This window comes from Sceloporus occidentalis, unplaced genomic scaffold (genome assembly GCF_023333645.1).
Source record: "Sceloporus occidentalis isolate IW3139 unplaced genomic scaffold, rSceOcc1.0.p SCAF_1, whole genome shotgun sequence".
Lineage (NCBI taxonomy): Eukaryota > Metazoa > Chordata > Lepidosauria > Squamata > Phrynosomatidae > Sceloporus > Sceloporus occidentalis.
In genome coordinates, this window is record NW_028316981.1 from 206,954,634 (window position 1) to 206,974,557 (window position 19,924).

Consider the following 19,924-nt stretch of genomic DNA (forward strand, 5'->3'; position numbering starts at 1 on the left):
GTCGGGGCCAAGATGGTAAAAGCTCTCCTGGACGTGGACTAGTCTGGCCCCTGGGACCCTCAATAGCTGCTGCCCAGATGTTCTGAGAGCGCAGGGCGGATTGTATGGGGAGAGGCGGTCCTCAAGGTATCCTGGGCCCAAGCCATTTAGGGCTTTATAGGTAATAACCAGCACCTTGTATTGCACCCGGAAGCGAATTGGCAGCCAGTGCAAATCCTTAAGCACTGGTGTTATGTGGCTGGCTCTGGGTATGCCAGTAACCAGCCTAGCTGCCATATTCTGCACTAATTGTAGCTTCCGGGTATGGTACAAGGGCTGCCCCATGTAGAGCGCATTGCAGAAGTCCAAACGAGAGGTTACCAGAGCATGTACTACTGTTTCAAGGTGCCCCCGGTCCAGGAAGGGACGCAGCTGGCGAATCAGCCGAAGCTGATAACAGGTGCTCCTGACCGTCGCATCCACCTGAGCTGTAAGGTGGAGGGACGAATCAAGGAGCACCCCCAGACTACGTACGGAGTCCTTCGCGGGAAGCGTGATCCCGTTCAGGACAGGTGGAACCACCGCCATCCCCGGGCTGGGGGAACCTATCACGAGCACCTCCGTTTTCTCTGGATTCAGACTGAGTCGGTTTTCCCTCATCCAGCCCATTACCGACTCCAGACAGGCCACGAGAGGAGAGACGCCATCCCCGGTCACTGCATCAGTCGGAGACATAGAGAAAACTATTTGGGTGTCATCAGCATACTGATAACCCCGCGCCCCATGTCTCCGGATGATCTCTCCCAGCGGTTTCATGTAAATGTTGAAAAGCATGGGAGACAGAATGGCTCCTTGAGGGACCCCAGATGTAAGGGCCCTCTTATCGGAGCACACGTCTCCCAGCTGCACCATCTGGAACCTCCCAGAGAGGTAGGACCGGAACCACTGGAGCGCAGTGCCCCCGATTCCCACTTCTGCCAGAAGGATACCATGGTCTATGGTATCGAAAGCCGCTGAGATGTCCAAGAGCACCAACAGGGACACGCTTCCCCTGGCAATGCCCAGACGGAGATCATCGACCAAGGTGACCATGGCAGTCTCAACCCCGTAACCAGCCCGAAACCCGGTTTGAAATGGGTCCAGATAATCCGTTTCATCCAAGATCGATCGAAGCTGGATTGCAACCGCCCTCTCGATCACCTTCCCCAAAAATGGCAGCAGCGAAACTGGCCGGTAATTATTATAGATCAGGGGGTCGAGGGAGGGCTTTTTTAACAGCGGTTTTACTATGGCCAATTTTAAGCTGGATGGAAATTGCCCGTCCCTCAAAGATGTATTTATAATCTGGTGTAACAGTGAAGTTACCACCGGTCCCCCCTGAGCCGCTAGCCATGAGGGACAGGGATCGAGAGAGCAGGTTGTCTTCCGAACACTTGCAAGGATCTTGTCCACATCATCGGTACTAACCAACTCAAACTGATCCAGTTTAATAGAGTCCACGGAGGCTCTGGACACCTCTACTCTGGGTTCTGCCCTAATGCCGGCTTTAAGACCTTCGCTTATCCGAGAGATTTTATCAGCGAAGAAGTTGTTAAATTGGTCACAGCAGGCCTTAGAAGGTTCAAGGATCTGGTTCGGGGCAGGAGGGAGCTGAGTTAGCTCCCTGACTACCCTGAACAACTCTGCTGGACGCGACTCCGCGGACGCGACACGAGCACCATAGAACGAGTTCTTAGCTGCTCGTATCGTATTTATACCCTGCCTCTCCCTGTATTGGATCGAGGTGGGTAACAGCATACAAGGCGGGCAACAGCATTCAAAAGGCTTGACTAAAAGTAAAAATAGGCCCCCAAAGCTTTAATTAAGTCACGTCTTGACCTGGTGCTGAAAAAAAAATCATGTTGGTGCCAGTCAGGTTTCCAATGGAAGGGCATTCCACTGGGTTTATGCCAGCTCTGTGGTGATGATGCACCACAGAAAGAGACAGATCCCTCTTTATTCATCAACTTCTCAAGGCAGGGTAGGGTTAGAGGTGCAAATCCAAGACATTCCAATCCTTTCATAGGAGGAAGAGTTATTACACAGGCTAGGAATGGAGCCATGTCCAAGTCACTGGGTTCTGGGAACAAAAATGGCCAGCAGGTGGATCAGGTCATGAAACCGGCTATTTGTCAGGACCATAAGACACAAGACATCTCTCCTCCAACAGATACACCTGGCAATTCATTACATGCTGATCCATTCCCAAGTGGGTGAGCCTCTGAACTGACTAGAGGCAAGACAGATTTGTTTGGATGTCCCTTAGACCCCATGCATGACAGTTGATCAGTGTGTCATTTAAAGAGAGGTGTGGGCAGATGGCTTGGGTCCAGACAGACTCATAGTATGTTCATGAAGTCATGAAGAACAAATGTTAGACCAAATAGGAGCATAGAGTGTGAATACTCCTTGTCAATATAACAGACACACATGTAAGCTGGTATTTGTTTGTTTTTCATTTTGGGTATGTGCAAGTATGATTCTGAAAGACAAACAGAGGTAGAAAATCCACCGGCCTGCATGCTGATATGCTTCTTCTGCAGTTGTGTCTTCAGCCCTTTGAGGTCCAAGACAGTTGCAAATGTTTCCATTTTAATTTGGCAGATGTGTGCATGTGAAATATATCCAAGAATAGAAGTATGTCTGGAAAAGAGGCTCAGAGTTCCAGTAAATGATGAATGGCCATGAAAAAGGGCTCATTCTTAGCTGAATCCTTGGATCAAGGGAAGGCAGTGTTCTTGAAGTGAGGAGTGCCCTGTTTATTTGATGCCTGAGCATCACAGTCCCATTGAAGTTTCAAGTTGCTAAACAGACATAATTTGTGATACTTTTTTGGAATCATGAAAAGTGAATTTGGACTTTGGTTTGCATTCTTCTTTTAATAGTAAGAAATACTTCCTTTATCTTTGAATTGGACTGCTTCCAGTCGTTGGCAAAACAATCTGGCTCTGTCAAGAGAGAAACTGGCTAGTCTGATCCACCTTCCAGTTTCAAAGACATATATTTCTATGTGTTATGTAGTTTGGATGTCATCCAGGGAGGAATGTATCACAATACATGTGGATAAAGCCATCTTTTTCGGTATGTCCTAGATTACTATGTAGTGGTCTTGACACCTATTAATTCTTCTGCCCAATGGAACACATTTCAAACAAAAATAGATGGTGGCAGTCTGAGCCCTCAAAATCCCTACATACAGCATGTGAGGCCTCAAAATCCCTACATAAAGCAACATGTCACATCTCCCAATCTGCTAAAATAACTGCCAGGGATGAAATGGTTGCATTGAGGCAGTCACTGCAGATCCTTGAAGCAGGTCCACAATGTGCTTTTGAAGGGAAGAACGCCCATCTATGGACCAGCATACATTTGGATGGAACAAACAAGTTCAGAAACTGGGGGAGACCCCCTCTCCAGAGATGTCAGGGAATGAAACCATGAAGGATTGCTACTACCAGATTCAGCCATAATGGAATGACTGCTGCTGGATGAGAATCTGTTCAGTATGAAGGGTGGAGGAAAGGTACTTCATCAGTGATTCTTAAGCTATTTGATCTGAGAGACTGTCAGGGTTTTTCCCCAAGGTACTAGGTATTGCCTCCATATCTGGACTGTTGACTACAACTGTTTCTTTTATGTAATGTCTTCAGTGACCATCAGCCAATAGCATGAAGACCAGCACCAATCCACAGACCATCACTTTGAGTAGTGCTCCTCTACATGACAGACAGCTCTCTTCATACCATTTTGTGGGGAAGGGGTGGAACATTACTCTGGGGTCCATAGCCTAGCTGTGTTGATAGAGCCTCCCACTTGTGGTGTAAATAATTCAGATCCTGTAGCCTGCATGCAGTGATTCTGCTGCTTCCTACCCTGATGTGGAAGGAGGGAGTGCACAAAGAGATCTTGCCTGGTGTTCAGATTAATCTGAGGTCTGGAAAACACTGTTGAGATTTTTTTTAATGGCCACATGGAGAAAAGAGTTCTGCCTTCCATTATAGACAATGCCACTTAAGAATTCCCTGTTGTCATGTCCCCCTTAAGAACACTTTATTGGCTGAAGAATCAAACTGACTTTGTTAGCAGGAGAGGGAAGAAATGTCCAAATACCAGCTAGGCCCTTCTCTATATCTGTAAATTAATACAAGACATCCTTTCTATATCAGCCTGTGCAGTGTAGTGGTTTGAGTGTTGGACTAGGACTCTGGGAATTGGGGTTCAAATCCCTTCTCAACCATGACCTTTGGTAAGTCACACTCTCTCAGCCTCAGGAGAAGGCAATGGTAAACCCCCTCTGATGAAATTCTGCCAGGAAAACTCTGTGATAGATTTGCCTTAGAGTTGCTGTAAGCTGGAAATGACTGAAAGGGACACAACAAATGCTTTCTACACATGTATGGCTTCTAAACATGTATTTAAGTGAATATTGCTATAGTTTCTTTTCTTTGACTAACAAAGGCTACCTGAATGATTGCATGGAAGAAACAAATGCCAAAAATTATTTTTCTCCAGGTTTTTCCCAGAATATTTTCTTCAAAAAATGGTGCTGTCATTTCCGTGAATGCTCGTCTGATGTTTGCACGTAGACCTTTAGGAGGTTCATTGGTCACCTGAAAGAAATATTGTTATACACTTAACAGACTGATCAATAATTATTCAGACTAATAAAACTCCCTAAAGAACTAAAATGACACCCACACTCTGACATTTATTTACTGTAGGACTAAGCTTTATAGATTTCTCTTCCAGTCTTCACTGTGCTGTCAAGTTAATGCAAGAATTAGTAGCTATCTGTATGCAAATTATATCTCCACTCAGAGGAAAACTCCAGGCATTTAACAAAGTTAATACACTGATTGCTTACCCCAGGAAGCATATGGAAATCAAAAGCAATATTGAATGAATAAAGAAATTTGGAGCAGAAAAAAATGGGAAAGAAATGCGTTTACACAAGAGAGAGAAAAAATATGCAGCGACAGTAATTTAAGTAAGAAGAAAGATAGTGAAGCAGACCTCTTACAGTTTTTGTTTTAAAATATCAGTTTAAACTGACAGATCTGTGTGGATAGAAGACTGCCCTACGGAGTGGAGAGAATTTTAGCCACACTAATCATTTTAAAACTTAATAAAATCTCTAGAGGTGGTGGAATTCATGGTAAGACATACTTCCTTTCACAGAAACCACTGCATTTTGCAGAAATGCAGGGATAAATCATCTCAATAATTCAGAAGAAAGGGAAAGTGCTTGCTTGGAATCTTTGCTATGGAGATGCAGATTTCATCAACAAATTCAAAATGGTTAACGAAATAGTAATGTATGGAGCCAAAAGAGCACAAAGAAGAAAGTGGATCAATTCACTCATCCCTACTAATAACCTTATTATCTCAAAAGGGAAATGATCTCAAAAGCAAAGAAACAACTGTAAGGCAAAAGGAAGTGGATAAACCATGGCAGTAAAGGTGACCCTGGGTCAGTCACATTCTCAGCCTCAGGAGACAACAATGGATAACCTCCTCTGAATAAATCTTGCCGAGAAAACCCCAAGCCTTAGGACTGCCATATGTCAGAAGCAACTTGAAGCCACACAACACATATAAACATCCTTTGTGTTTCTGCCCTCATTTCATAATATAGTCTCTGTCCATTCTCCATTCCTGTGCTATATTTGGAATCCCTTTCCAGAATTACATGCTGCCACTTCCTTCATTCATTTCAGTCCCCTCAGTCTTCACTATTAATTGACATGAAACCTAAACACAGAACTGCATTCATTCACCCTTGCCATTTTCTTCTCTCCTCCCATTATATTGTCCTGTCATCGGTTGCACTGGAGATGGGAACAGCTCAACATGAACTGCATTTGGCTTTTTGCTTTTGAAGGCATCATTGAAAGCAGATAGACTGAAGCTAATCTGCCTACCTATATGGACATTCAGACAGTTATTCCAGCTTTTTTCTGTTTCTGAAGATGAAACACTGGTGGAGACTATTGGCTGCTGTATCAATGAACGCAACACAACAGCACAACTACCTGTTCATCATTATTTACTCTGAATGCATATTCACCTATATTCAAAAGATACTACCTTGACAGAATTTTGAAGGACAGTAACAGGAAAAGTATTAGATGGCATAGAACTCAAATAGAGTCGAAAGCTTTCATGGATAGAGACACCTGCAAAATAGAATTTTATAGTGTTACTATTATATAAGGTAAATTATGTTTCAGTATAAGATGAAGTTGTTTCAGAGCAAAAATTGATTTTAAAATATCGTGAGCACTATTTACCAACTGGTTCTCTTACTGACTTCAGTCCACTTCAATATGTTCAGTAGAACAACTTCTAATGTGTAGTGAATAATTTTTAAAACAGTGATGGTGCTTAAAGAAACAGAGTGAATGATGCCATGTAAAAAGTGGCACAGCAGCAAGACATAACATTGCAGGTTTGGGTTAGGAATTGCCAAAAATTATTAAATATATACAACTAAAAGTTAACATAGCAATAACAGCTACATTTCTATAATGCTTCATACTGAACTAAGCCATCTCTAAGTGGTTTGAAACGTGTAAGTTATTTGCCCCCAACAAGCTGGGTACTCATTTTAGCAACCTTCGAAGAATGCCAGGCTGTTAACCATGGAGCCCCTGGCTGGAATCGAACTGACAACTTTGTGGCAGTACCGGCATTTAACCACTGCACATCAAGGCTCCTTGAATAAACATTTTTATTTCTGTTAAAAAGCTAAGAATTAATGGAGCTAGCACAGACGTAAAGGGCAAAGTAGATATAATATGTATTTTTGCCATTGCCATATAAAGTATTAGAACTGGTTTGAAAGAAAAGCAGCGGAGCATGAGGCAAGGGGTGATGGTCGACCATCTTCTGGCTCCCCCATATGATTCTTTCATGTAAATAACAGACCCAGTTCCATTCCTGCTGTTACTTGTGAATGGAAAGAATGGTGTAAATGTCTTCCTCATAATATTTAGGAAGTCCTTGATGCAAATCTTGTCTCCTATCAGCATGATAGCCTAGGCAAACTATATTGAAATCCATATGCAATAATGCTGATAAGACCTTCTTTAAAAAGGTAAATTCTGAAATTGCTCTACCACATGCAAGAATGAAAGAAAAATACATACTTGGCTCTGTAAAAGTTTTTATAAGCTCTTCCATTGGTAACATCCATGAAACAGCTAGATGACAGTTCTGCAGAAACACCCAGTTTCCTGTGTTCATTGCATCCTTAATCATTTTTTCTGCAATAGGTCCTTGCCCTTGTCCTAATGAAATCGACTGCACTCTGAAAGTCAAAGTATATTTTGTTAGTAGCTGCATTACATATATTTGTAATACATTATTCAAACATTTTTATGCTTAATGTCTAGAGTGGTACCTATTATTAAGGTATCTAAATAAAAATAACTCAACCTTCACATATGTTTTACATCCATATCTTCACTAAAGTCAAAGTCATACGTATTGCTGTCTATTGTAGTTTTGGAGTACACCTCTTCTGAAAATCAGCTTGGTATTTTATAACCAAATATATTCAACATTCCAAGTTAACATTGCCTCTAATTTTAAAAGAAATGATTAGTATGACATTTTTCTAGAAGCTACCTCCAGTGATAGGAATAGCTGAAGACCTTTGAAATTTTACAGTGGAAAATCCTTCAGGCTATAGATGTGACTTTTCATTGTCAAGTGAACTTCTGTTCAAATACTACTGACTTTTTGAAAAAGAGTATAATTCTGTTATAGATTTCATGTCATTACCCCATGAAAGATACAAGTTGCAGTGTCTAAAGTGAAGGTAATATTAAAGTGAAATCTAAGTTATTCGTAAAATTTCATAGTCTTTTCTGAACCCTGAAATCTGACAATTCACCAAATTAAAGAGACTATTGTAGTCCTCATACACAATAAAAAAAATCCACAATAAGCCTCCTTTCACCACCCATTTAAATCAGCACGTGGGAACAGTGTTGGGCTGGAATCCTGTTGTCTTATGCCAGCATGTGGTCTATTGTTGTGTGCTTCCAAGTACACAAGTTATTGTGTTGTCATTGCCTTCTCCTGAGGCTGAGAGCATGTGCCCAAGATCACCCAATGGGTTCCATGACCAAGCAGAGAATTGAACTCTGGTCTCCAGAGTCCTAGTCCAGCACTCAAACCACTATGCCACACTGGCTGTGCAGGCAAGAAAACCAGAAAGTTGTTTAAGCATCCAGTGGGTCACTGTATATGGTAGCTGTGTTTCCCTTGGCATAACACAAGTACAGGTGTCATGCCATAGATGACCATTAAATAGCAATGCTGTTGTTAATTATATATCAGTATACAAAAGGATCTTGTAGCACTTTTGAAACTAAGTGAAAGAAAGAATCTGGTAGCATGAACTTTTGTAGACTTTAGCCTACATCCTCAGATGCATGAGGTCCTCATGCTTGGTATATATCAGTACACCATAAATTAGTAACACATGTTTTTGTCATATTTCAAAAAGATTAAGAACAAGTCCAAATGATGAAAGCTGGAAAGTCAAAGAGTGATGCAAGTAAACCTTTTAAATTCAACCCAGATGTCATATGGAAGTCAGTATCCAGTAGTAAATATAATGAAAATACATAGTTTATACCGTTCTGAATAGTCTCTCTCCCTTGCAAATCGCTGGAATGCCCCCATGGGATCAGAGCCTGTACTTAAGATGAACACAAGTGGTGTAGAAGGAGACATATCTTGGTAAAGAGTTGCAAGATCAACTGGTGGATTCTCTATGAATTGCTTCCCAAGGTTTTCAATTACAAATTCAGTAAGTGCAGTAACAATCTATAAACAGTAACACAGCCAATTTACAGGTAAGTGCAAGAACATTAGAAAAAAAGAAATGTGATTGTATCTAGTATAAATAGTAACTATATTTATAACACAACTGATACAATATTTTAGTTTTAGCGCTGCATAAACAAAAACATCTATAGTGCTCCACCCTCTTCTTTAAATGAAACAAGTTAACGATTGTTGTCCATATGCACAAAAGCTATATCATTATAATCCTAGCTTAACTGACCCAGAAGATAAAATGAATAAGGTGGCAATAAGATTAAATGACCCACAAGATACATTGAATAAGGTGACAGGGACAGTTATGGCTGATGCTGGAAAAAAACTTACTGTGGTTTTTATTTTATAATCATAACCACAATCGGTCAGTCACACATACAAGTTGAAATGCAGGCATTTTTGTCCATATCTTTGTACATTATTATGAATAAAGTAGATTAGTTCTTCTATTTCTAAATATCTGTATTACTGATGGGACGGACACTCTGTCTATGCTGCAGCTTCTTCCTGAGATAACTGTGGGCAGGGCTGTAGTTGTTGGTAGAAAGCTTACCTTTTCTTCCATGAAACATTTCACTGCAATTAATTTCTGAAACATGGTCAACCTAACATTCCAAGGAATGTCTTCCATGACATCTTTTCTTTTGCTTTTTTCAGCTTCTGACTTATAACCTTCCCATTCCTCTGGGTTGACACGCATTTCAAGTTGTCCTAACAAAAGAGTATTATAATTCAAAGCCCTTTCCATTTAACATCTAGAAGAAACTTACTATTTAGATAGCACCAGACCAGTGTCCATTCTAAGAGACATGTAACATTTCAGAAATGGTGGGGGTTTTTGCCAAAGAGATACCTAAGCAATAATATTAGAAACATCTTAAATTTAATAGAATATATCCTGTATAAATATTATTTGCATGAGATATCATGTGGAGTACAAAATCCTGTATAACAACTATTTCTTATCAACCCTGGAGAAATCATTAAACAGACATATACAAAATTCAAGCTACATTTTTTAAAAAACCCACAATGGAACATAAAAGTCAATAACATGAAGACTCCAAAAGACAGAATGCATCACAGATCATAAAACCCTCTCATATGTAAATGCATGGCAGGAAAAACGTTTTGCAATTCTTTTTCATTTTTATCATATTACCCAATGTAATGACAATGTGCTCATGTAACAGGTCATCTTGTATCCCCTCAAAACTTGGAAGTGTTTCTTCTAAGTCGCAGCACATGAACCAGGTATTTTCTTCAAGCCATGGAATTTCAGGTTTGGGAGGCCGGCTCTATTATATAAAGAAAGACAGGTTGTGTCAAATAATGTGCAGAAGGATTGTATAGGTCTAAACAGTGGGCAATACACTCCCTCAGGGGCAGTGGAAAGATCCAGGGGGACAGTGAGGAAAAAGAAGATGGCAGAGGGAGCCTTCAGTTAAAGTACTGGTGTACGGGGGAACAAGTGGCCTTTAGGACCATGGGGATGAGGGGATAGAGCATGTGGCAGTGGTGAGTAAGCGGTGGCAAAAAGGAGCTTTTGAATTTGGGATCCTGCTTAACTTTTGTGAACTTTGCTGGGATTTGGCTGGCAGGTTGGAGTTGCACTGCTGCCCCTGCTTTCTTTTGTTGGACAGGCCAAGAGAAGAAACAGCAGGAGAAACAATATTGTGTGCAGGGATAACTTGAAGCTCTTTGGAGAAGGGAACTCTCTGGGGAAAGAGCAGGAGGAGCATCTGGGGTCGATTCTTTGAAAGAGTCCTTCACCTCTTTCAAATTGAGAGTCTTTAAAGTGGGAAGCCAGCTGTGCCTCTCTATGCCTCAGCAAAGAAGGATTGAGAATCCTTCCTCACTTGGGAGAACCTTCTCCCTTTGCACCCATTCATCTTAGGAACAGTAACCAAACAGCTGGTCAGGCAGCAATCAAGAAGCCTCTTGCCTGTACTAGCCTTGCAGCAAAAGCCAGTAAGGCAAGAGGCTTCTCAGTCTTTGCTCAACCAGCTTCTCGATTGCTGCTTGATCAGCTGCTCATCGCTGCTCCTTTTCCACCCAAACAACCTGAGAACAGTAACTGAGCAGCTGGTCAGCCAGCCTTCTTTTTGCTGTAAGGTCAGCACAGGCAAGAGAGAAGAGCAGGTCTGGTCACTGATGCTGCAGTATTCACACATGACAGACTGAGGCAGAGGAGGTGGTGGTGAGCTGAGTGCGGCTGAGATAGAAGTCACTGGCAAACTGGCTGCTGCACTCAGATATAATATAAAAAAATAGCTGTTGCACAAGAAAAAAAGGGGGTGGTATCCTGAAAAAGTATGGGTACCACTGGTAGATTTCTGGATAATCTGAAGTAGATAAGCAGTATAACTTCCAATTGTTTAACACAGTAAGAGCATTATACCACCTAAATCATAGTGCTAAAGAGAAGGAAGCCTGTTGTAACCAGGGGTGTATTTACATATGCAAAGACTAGGATCACTACTCAGTCTTGGTACTCAAAACAAATTCAGAATTCTTTAATTCTATTTAAAATGGAAAAGGAATCAAGGAGCACCTGTGTGAGTCACAAAGACCATGAAGAAGAAATTATTTTAAAAATCCATCTCTCTCTAAAAGTGAGCCTTCTTTGCTTTTCTGTTGTAAGTCACTTGAAGACTGATGTTGGTCAAAAAGTCTACACTGGTCCAGTCCTTCATAACCTGCTTCTGAAAAGCTTCTACTCCACTGAATTGTTTTCCCCAAACATGGCAACTCATTGGTACAATAGCCTGTATAACTTGGCTGGGCACAGTACTGGGTTCTAAATTGTAGTTGAGATACTAACATTTTTTACACAATCACCAAAAAACCCACAGAGATATGAAATCTTGACACTCTCGATTCCCTCCCCTCTCTTTACCTTATCTAAACCAGCAGCTCCACGGAGGAAGAAATTCCACTCAGCATCTGTAAGTTCTTCTTTCTGTCGCATGATCTCAATACACAGCATAAAGCTGTAGATGAGTTTGTGCTGTTCGAAAAGGCCTCGAGAAATATTAGTATAAGTTGCATAGAGGGTCTGACTAAGGAGTATAGCCAGTCGCAGTTCCAGAACATCATTTTTTTCAGATGTTTCAATAGTTGTATTAAAAAGCTACAATAAAAAGACCTTGGTTAGTTGGTCCACTAGCACACCATTGGACTGATTCACACATATATGTCACTTGATTTCTTAACACCCAACATTAAACAACTTAATTGTCTGAATTGACCCCTCTGAACAGTATTGTGCTTGACTAGACACCAGAGCCCCCTAGGGATATTCACATTCAGTTTCCCATTAATTAGAACTGCAAGAAAGAGAGTGGAAATGGGAATGCCAGCACTGCCTCCTTATCAATGGCACCGATGATCTTCACATATTCAAGTGTGGATACCTGTAGCTATTAGCCTGTTTCTCTTGTGTAAGATGCCCTCAAGATTTAAAATCCTGACAGACCCCACTTTTAAATTACACAAGACGTCTACTTGTTTAGGGAAGAGCCTCCCAATGCCTAATGTTACAACAGCAGCCTCTGTCTCAACTAGTGTGGGCAGCTGAAAGCTGCTAAAATGGAGTGGATGTAACCATGCAGAAGGTATATGCTAACCTGCCCATGTTTTCTGCCGCTGCCTATCCAGAGTGGGGCAAATGTGATACAGGAATTATTACCCTCACTTTGAATAACTAAGCCTCCAGTGATGTTTCTACTGGCCTATGGACAGGCAATGCAAGACTGTGCTCAATCTATATTTGGAACTCTTCTAAAGAAATTGCAAATATCTCACATTTGTTAACTGTAAAGCCTGAAATGAAATTGATTACTTCTTCTTCAAGTAATATAAGTAATGTTCAATTTGGATTAAGTGTTCCTGCAACACTTAAATAAACTAGGAGTATTCATAGACTTCTCAAAACTAAAAGGTTAACATTCCTATTGGCAGAGTTCTAATGTGCACTTATTTATATGATATGGCAGAAGTCCTTCAGACACTATGTAAATGCAGAGTCCAATGGCCAGGATCCAAGAAACTGTATAACAAAGTTCTGTCCTTGAGCTCTTAAACAACAGTCACTCATGACACATAGTGAATCATTTCTTAAACTGAATGGGAGATCACAGACAATTCATGTAAGGCACGAATTGTGGGATGAGGTGACAGGGATGGGGTGATACTTTCTAGACCTGAGAGGGGAAGGAAAAAATAAAATGTTAATTGCATGTTTTAAGTAGCTCTTTGAATCCCTAATATTGATTTCTCATAGAGCTTGGAAAAGTCACTTTTTGGACTATACCTTCCAGAATCCCCCAACTACAGCCAAACTCTTTCCCAAGCTTTGACTATAAAAAGGTTGCAGTCTTACGAATATATGATTATTTGCTACTTGAAATTGCTCAAAAGAAAGGAGCAGAGGTGGTAGAAAGAGAGAAACTGAGAGAAAGAATCAACAAAACAAACCTGTTTGAAATATTTTAAAGAAAATTGATACATTGGATCAATCTCCGACAGGCTTGCAATCACAAAATACATAACTGATCCTCGAGTGGCAACAGGACGGTATTTTTCACGAGCTACATTTATTTTTTCTTCTGTGGTTTCTGCTTCTACAAGCCTTACTTTAATGGCAGCAGATGTAATCTAGGAACATAAATTTCAGATCATCATATATGAAACTGAGTACCTTGAAAACACAGAACAAATTTCTCACAATAAAACTCTGAACAAGCACAAACATATAACCAATTTTCAATGTTTTGCAGCATATTTAACGGACGTATAATCACCATTTTATGAAAATGGTTATAGTGAACTACAAGATAAGAAACACAATAAAAACATGCTGTGGTTTTTGAAGTTAACAATGTCATTAATTATAGCACAGAAATAAAGAGTAGCCTCTTTAACAATACTTTTATCCCAGAAAATCACAAGATTCTGTTAATGTGTTCAAAACCACTCTACAGAATCAATAAATAAAAATGAATAAGTTATTACAGCAGCAACAGGTACTTTACCAATTTAAACTTTATTTAAACTTGTATACTTTTTAAAAATCTAACTTATTTGTAAATTTAATATATTAATAAAATGATTACTGATGAGATTATGATACAGCCTGAATCAGCAAACCTTTACAAAGAGATTTATTTTATTTTCTGGTTTTACAACCTTTTACTGCAAGAACAAGTTATGTATCATGCTGTATCTCAATATTATTATGAGCAAGAGCTGATACTATTTCTGCATTTTCATAATCTTCTGAAAACTGCATGTCATGTTTTCACAATGTTGAAGCTGGCCTTGTTGAGACTTTATCTGATGCTGAACATTGTAACAATCAGATCTTCCCTCAGTTTGATAATTAGTAGAACAACTGATAGATTGCATGATATGTATCTTCTTTATCATCTTCAGCCTAGCTGGGAACTGACATTTTAAGTGACAGAGGAAAACATAGCAAGCATAATTTATAGGTGGAGATGTTGTGACTTGCAAATTGAAGTGTTAGGAGTTAACGTCACATAATGATGGGAAAGATTATTATCTGAAAACTTTTAGATATAAAACTGTAGTTGTAAATTGGGCTCATTGCATTAAGTGCTAGCAGCTTGTGAATTTCAGTAGAGACTGAAAGGAGCCCTGGTGGCGCAGTGGTTAAATGCCTGTACTGCAGCCATTCACTCGAAACCACAAGGTTGCGAGTTCAAGACCAGCAAAAGGGCCCAAGCTCGACTCAGGCTTGCATCCTTCCGAGGTCGCTAAAATGAGTACCCAGACTGTTGGGGGCAAATTAGCTTACTTGCTAATTAGCTTACTTGCTGTTCACAGCTATGATCTTTGGAATAGCGGTATATAAATAAAACAAATTATTAATTATTATTATATTATTCAGACTCATATCTGCATCTGTGTGCAGTATCTGTAATTATATCAGTGCAAAATTCATAATGATATGGTTTATAATCTTGCAATGACTTTGAGGCTAGTAAATCCATCTCTGCACATCCCTCACTGTGAGCAAAAAACTCAAAATCAGTATGTACATCTTTAAAAATATTTCATAGGGTCCCAAGTCTATAGTCAATGTTTTAATCATAGCAATATCAGTTGGACCCAGATATAATTACGGCTTGTTGGTTTAAGCTAATTTATTCCACATATGTCAGTGGGCCTAACCTAAACAATAGGCCTAAGATTACATTGAGATAGAACCTTATGTATACAAAGTGCCCCCTACCTTTGATTCTTGAAGAGTGTTGATGAGTTCTTCCTTGTCCAAAATATTCCCTTCTGATGTGAAAAGCATTTTTAGAATTTTGTCTTCAATGGCTTTCAGCTGATTCTTATCAGCATTTATTCTCACAATAAGCTGGTTTCTTTGATCCTCTAGTTCAGGCCTCTCTAGTCGCACAACATCACTAGAACAAAAAGGAAATGTTTAGCTGACAAGATGAATACCACATGTAATGTATCTTTAATGCCTCAACTTTTTATTCCATTTACCAACTAAAACTCTTAGAGCTTATTTCCTAGGTTTAGGAAAGAGTGCCTTTGTTTATTTAGCCAAAGCCACAACAGCTGCAAAAAGGAAGACATCAGAAGGCTTGAGAAAGTGCTGAGATTTTTATGAATTAAAAAGATTTTCAAGGGAGAAGGAACCTAACAGGTGAAGGGAAGACCAAAATACTCAACAAGAACTTAACACGGGCAAAAATGCTCACTGGTGATGGGAGGGAAGTCCAGGAAACTGATTGGGAAGGGAAATGGCACACACAGTGTCTAGGAAAGGAGGAGAGAATAAGACATACAAAGATATAAAAAGTACAGTATATAGATAAATGCATCATTGTGCAGAAAGATCAGTCACACTAAATTCTTTTTGTTGATTTATCTCCAAGGAGGTGATAGCTATTCACAGATTTATAGACCATTAAGATGACAGTATTAGCCAAAACATTTCTGGCCCAAATGATTCCCATATTTACAATCGATTTACCATTTAAGGGACAGCAGAGAAATCTCTCTGCATTCTTCTGGAGATGACAGAAGCCGAAAATACAATTAAAGACACTACAAGATGCCAAAGAAAGAGGAGGCCTAAGAGTTCCAAAATAAAAAATATATTATGAGGCATGTTGTCTTTCCTGGATAAAAGAATTGTTAATTCTAGAAAACAGAACACTGTTAAAACTTGAAGTCACAGGTATAAGATATGGCTGGCATGCCTACTTAGGATTTGAGAGAGATAAGATAAACCAAGTGTTTAATAATAAATGTGTTCAAAAGGCCTTGCTTAGAGTATGGGGAGGAAAACGTAAATCCAGGATAATTTCCAAAACTCCCCTTTGAATATCACCACAGGAAGCCTTCCACAGAAAACAGATGACACTAGGGGGGAAATGGTTTACTTATGAGGATCTTTCCAAAAAGCAAGATGGAAAATACTTGATGAAATCACAGGAGGAATTAAACAAAGGAGGATTCAAGATTCAGTGATACTCCTACAGACAAATTTAAGAGAGATATAAAGTTTATCTAAAAATTCTGGGATTTGAAGCAAAGAAATCAGAAGTTGAAAAGATACTGTGTGTGAAAATGAAAGGAATTACTACAAACCTGTATAAGAGTTTACTAAGAATGGAATTAGAAGAAAAAGTTATAAAAGATCCCATAATTAAATGGGCTCGAAATTTGGGATACCTCATACAAATGACCCAGGGAGGAAAAAACACGGAGAAAAAGAAACAAATATATGGTCTCCCAGAATCTAAGAGGAAATTACCAATGTATTACCAATGGTATCTTGCACTGGACAAAATATGGTATCTCACTCTAAGTCTATCACCTCCCTAAACACATGTCAATAAAATTTCTATTGATTTTGGCAATGGTCTTTTAAAAATTGATGCCATTCTATAGTCATTGCTTCCTTCTTTGTCAATCTGTGATGCATTTGACCCAGCTCTTAGCTCAATGTTTGGATTACTCTTTTCAACAGGCTCTTATATTTCTCCTGTGCAAATAGCCTATGTGGAATAATTTCTATATTCATCAGTGTTTCTTGAATCATCCTCTTCATTGCTATTTTGTAAATGATGTTTTTCTTTCTTTTCCTCTATGGCATCCTCCATTTCTAACTCTGAAAAAGCTCCATCATCACCTATGTGCTTTTATTTATTTATTTATTTATTTATTTATTTATTTATTTAGTGTGCATTTTTTCGTAGAATCATAGAGTTGGAAGAGACCGCACGGGCCATCCAGTCCAACCCCCTGCCATGCAGGAAATCCAAATCAAAGCATCCCCATCCAGCCTCTTTTTAACTTCCTTTTCTGGCCCCTATTACTCTTGTTCTTCCTGTTTGTTTGATTCCACTGATTTATTTGTTCTTGCACTCTTTCCTATCTTCTGTTTGATATTGAATTCATCAATTTTTGAAAATCACTGTTACAGTTTATTTTAAATAAATTAAATGGTTGAATCAGGTTTTTAAAATTCATTGCCATTAAATAACTTGTTAAATGCATTACAGTTTATTTGATGCCTGACCCCACTGAGTTAAACTGCAATACATTGTGTGGCATTAACATTGAATTAATTTCTTTGCTCTTACAGGCTCTTTAATCATGACTTGTACATCTTTTTATGCACTGATGCTGCAACATTACTTTGTTGTTGATACAGCATGGCTGATTGTGAAATTGGTGGCATGCTTGTCAGAAGTGTTTTTAAACACACTATGACAGAAAGCTGTATCTCAAGGATCGTGGAATATTCCATTCCTCTCTGCTGATGTTGCTCTGAACTGCCAGTCATCTGTAGTAACTGTACAGAACCTCTGCTCACATCACCATTCTGACTTGCTTTAGTCTGCATGTGCTCCATCCTCTGTTTTGGAACCTTCATTCCCAACATGGTGACTTGAAGCAACTGACAATGTTTTCTCCTGTTTAGGATCAAGACCCTCTGGCTCTGTCCTGCGCAATAATTCAGGTTTTAAAATATTATTAAAATATTGTTAATATTTTCTCATCTTTTAAAGTGCCTCATGCTCTGCCAGCCTTTCTACTCTTTCTGTTTTCTGTTTATGAGGAAGAGGAAGTACTACCAAGCCCTCCAACTCACTCTCACTTGAAGCAACAAAAATTCTTCCCCTCTAATTTCTGAGATTGCTGGGTAGAGGCCATTTGATTTGGAGCAATATTACTATCTTCTAGACTCACAATCTGCTGAGAGCCAGTCAGTGAGCTAGATTCAAGTTACTAGATCTGGTGAGGTTTGGCTTTTTTTTTCTTTGAATGCAAAGCTGTGTCCTCTTCGGCAACATCATTGTCTGTAACTCATCTCTTTTTATGACTTCTCCCCATTTCTAAATACTCTTAATGTAATTTAATATTTGTGAGTGAAGGGAAAAATGTGTCTACCTGGCAAGGCAGGGAACAAAAAACTAACAGAGAAGAGAAAGATAGTCAACTGACATAAAAGAAAAAGAATATTAGACTCCTGCCTAGTCAGCTGGCATCACTTTGCTCTCTCATTCTCCCTCTCTGGACCTCTCCTAAGGATCACAGTCTGGGCATACAAAATGTGGACACAAACATCCAATTTCCCCCCTTTCCCCACAACTTTCCCCACGGCTAATGGCTTACAAAAAGGGGGACACAGACCTCTGATTTCCCTTTCTTCTTGGCATCTTTCCCCAAGGCTGATGGCTTACAAAAAGGAGGACACAGACCTCCATTCCCCCCCCCCTTCCCCACAATTTCCCCCAAGGCTGTTGGCTTGCAAAAAGGGGACACAGACCTCCAATTTCTCTCCTCTCTCTCCTCCCTCCCTTCTCCACTACTTCCCCAAGGCTTACGGAGAAGTATTACCATACTATATACGTCTAGCTAGGATTTTGAGCCCATTTTGGGGCTTAAATTTTTTGATTTATAGACGAGTATATACGGTAAGTAATCTGTAGTGCTTACTAGGTTGTTTCTAAGACTTAATTTTACTCGTCTTAAATTCCAAGTAGGTTTATAACTCACCCCTCAATTGACAGGGGATTATTTGCAAATGTTTCACTGTTCACCTAATCATGTATATCCTTTAAATAAAAAATTTACACCAAATAACACATTCCGTGATGCCTACTTATTACTTCACATTAGGAAAAATAAAGTTAGAACTTCTCATGTAAATGGATGTGTTCTTTACAGTTATTATGGTACATGGACAATCTAGTTCAAGACACTGCCTCAGAATCACTTAGCCACTGTTCCTAACAGCAGCAATTTTCACTAGATTGTATCTATTTGTACTAAATGTTTAATTTCCCCACCTAATTCTTGTATGGTCCCACAGCTGAAGGACTCTAGGCAAACATGCCATGTTTCTTTAATGTTTTCTTTAATCACCAATAGCAAGCATCCAACATCTACTGAGATTTGATGAGTTCAGTGATTTGAAAATCTAACCTCTTAGGTATAACAATGTGAACATCTATAAAATTATACATAAATTATTATGTGTTATATAACTGCTTCCAAGAATAACATCTAGAAAACTGTATCTTAAGAATGAATGCAATGCTTCTCAAACCTTTGATGGCTTAGGTACACCCTTTTCTGAATTAAAACAGGAAACAGATTTCACATATACTCCTGAAAACAAATCCACCTTTCTATATTTCTCTTTCCACACTGGAAGAAGGAAAGGTCATATAGAACTATATCTAGCATCTGCATCTGTGAGCCATTAATGTTACTGTATCTTTGCAATAAAAACTGGACAGCAGAGGTGTGGAGGAGGATTGGGCTGTAGCAGCCAGCCATCTAGATAAATTCCTACAGAAGTTAAAGATCTTAAAAGAAAAGATTTGAAGCACTATGCTTATGGATACCATACACTACTAAAAATATACCTCCCAAATAAATAGATCCTAGAACAAATTGAGGCTGATCTCTCACTAAAAGCCAATGTGACTAAACTGAGACTATCTTATTTTTTACTTGCCAGGAGATGACATGATTTTTTAGAAAAGAT

General features: G+C 39.4%; 1 protein-coding gene across 3 annotated transcripts in view; it reads right to left on the reverse strand.

Annotated features, from left to right (window-relative positions):
- LOC149323271 (dynein axonemal heavy chain 6-like) overlaps nt 1-19,924 on the reverse strand; it is a 187,108-nt gene that overhangs the window by 47,685 nt on the left and 119,499 nt on the right. For 2 of the 3 annotated variants that reach the window (XM_089488669.1, XM_089488670.1), the window contains 9 exons: nt 15,131-15,311; nt 13,351-13,530; nt 11,771-12,004; nt 10,034-10,169; nt 9,425-9,582; nt 8,666-8,856; nt 7,167-7,327; nt 6,106-6,194; nt 4,482-4,628 (listed from right to left, as the gene is read on the reverse strand). In XM_089488669.1, coding sequence (XP_089344795.1) covers nt 4,482-4,628; nt 6,106-6,194; nt 7,167-7,327; nt 8,666-8,856; nt 9,425-9,582; nt 10,034-10,169; nt 11,771-12,004; nt 13,351-13,530; nt 15,131-15,311 — 1,477 coding nt within the window. Of the gene's footprint in view, nt 1-4,481; nt 4,629-6,105; nt 6,195-7,166; nt 7,328-8,665; nt 8,857-9,424; nt 9,583-10,033; nt 10,170-11,770; nt 12,005-13,350; nt 13,531-15,130; nt 15,312-19,924 lie in introns of those variants that run through there. The other variant, XM_089488671.1, reaches the window with a different exon arrangement.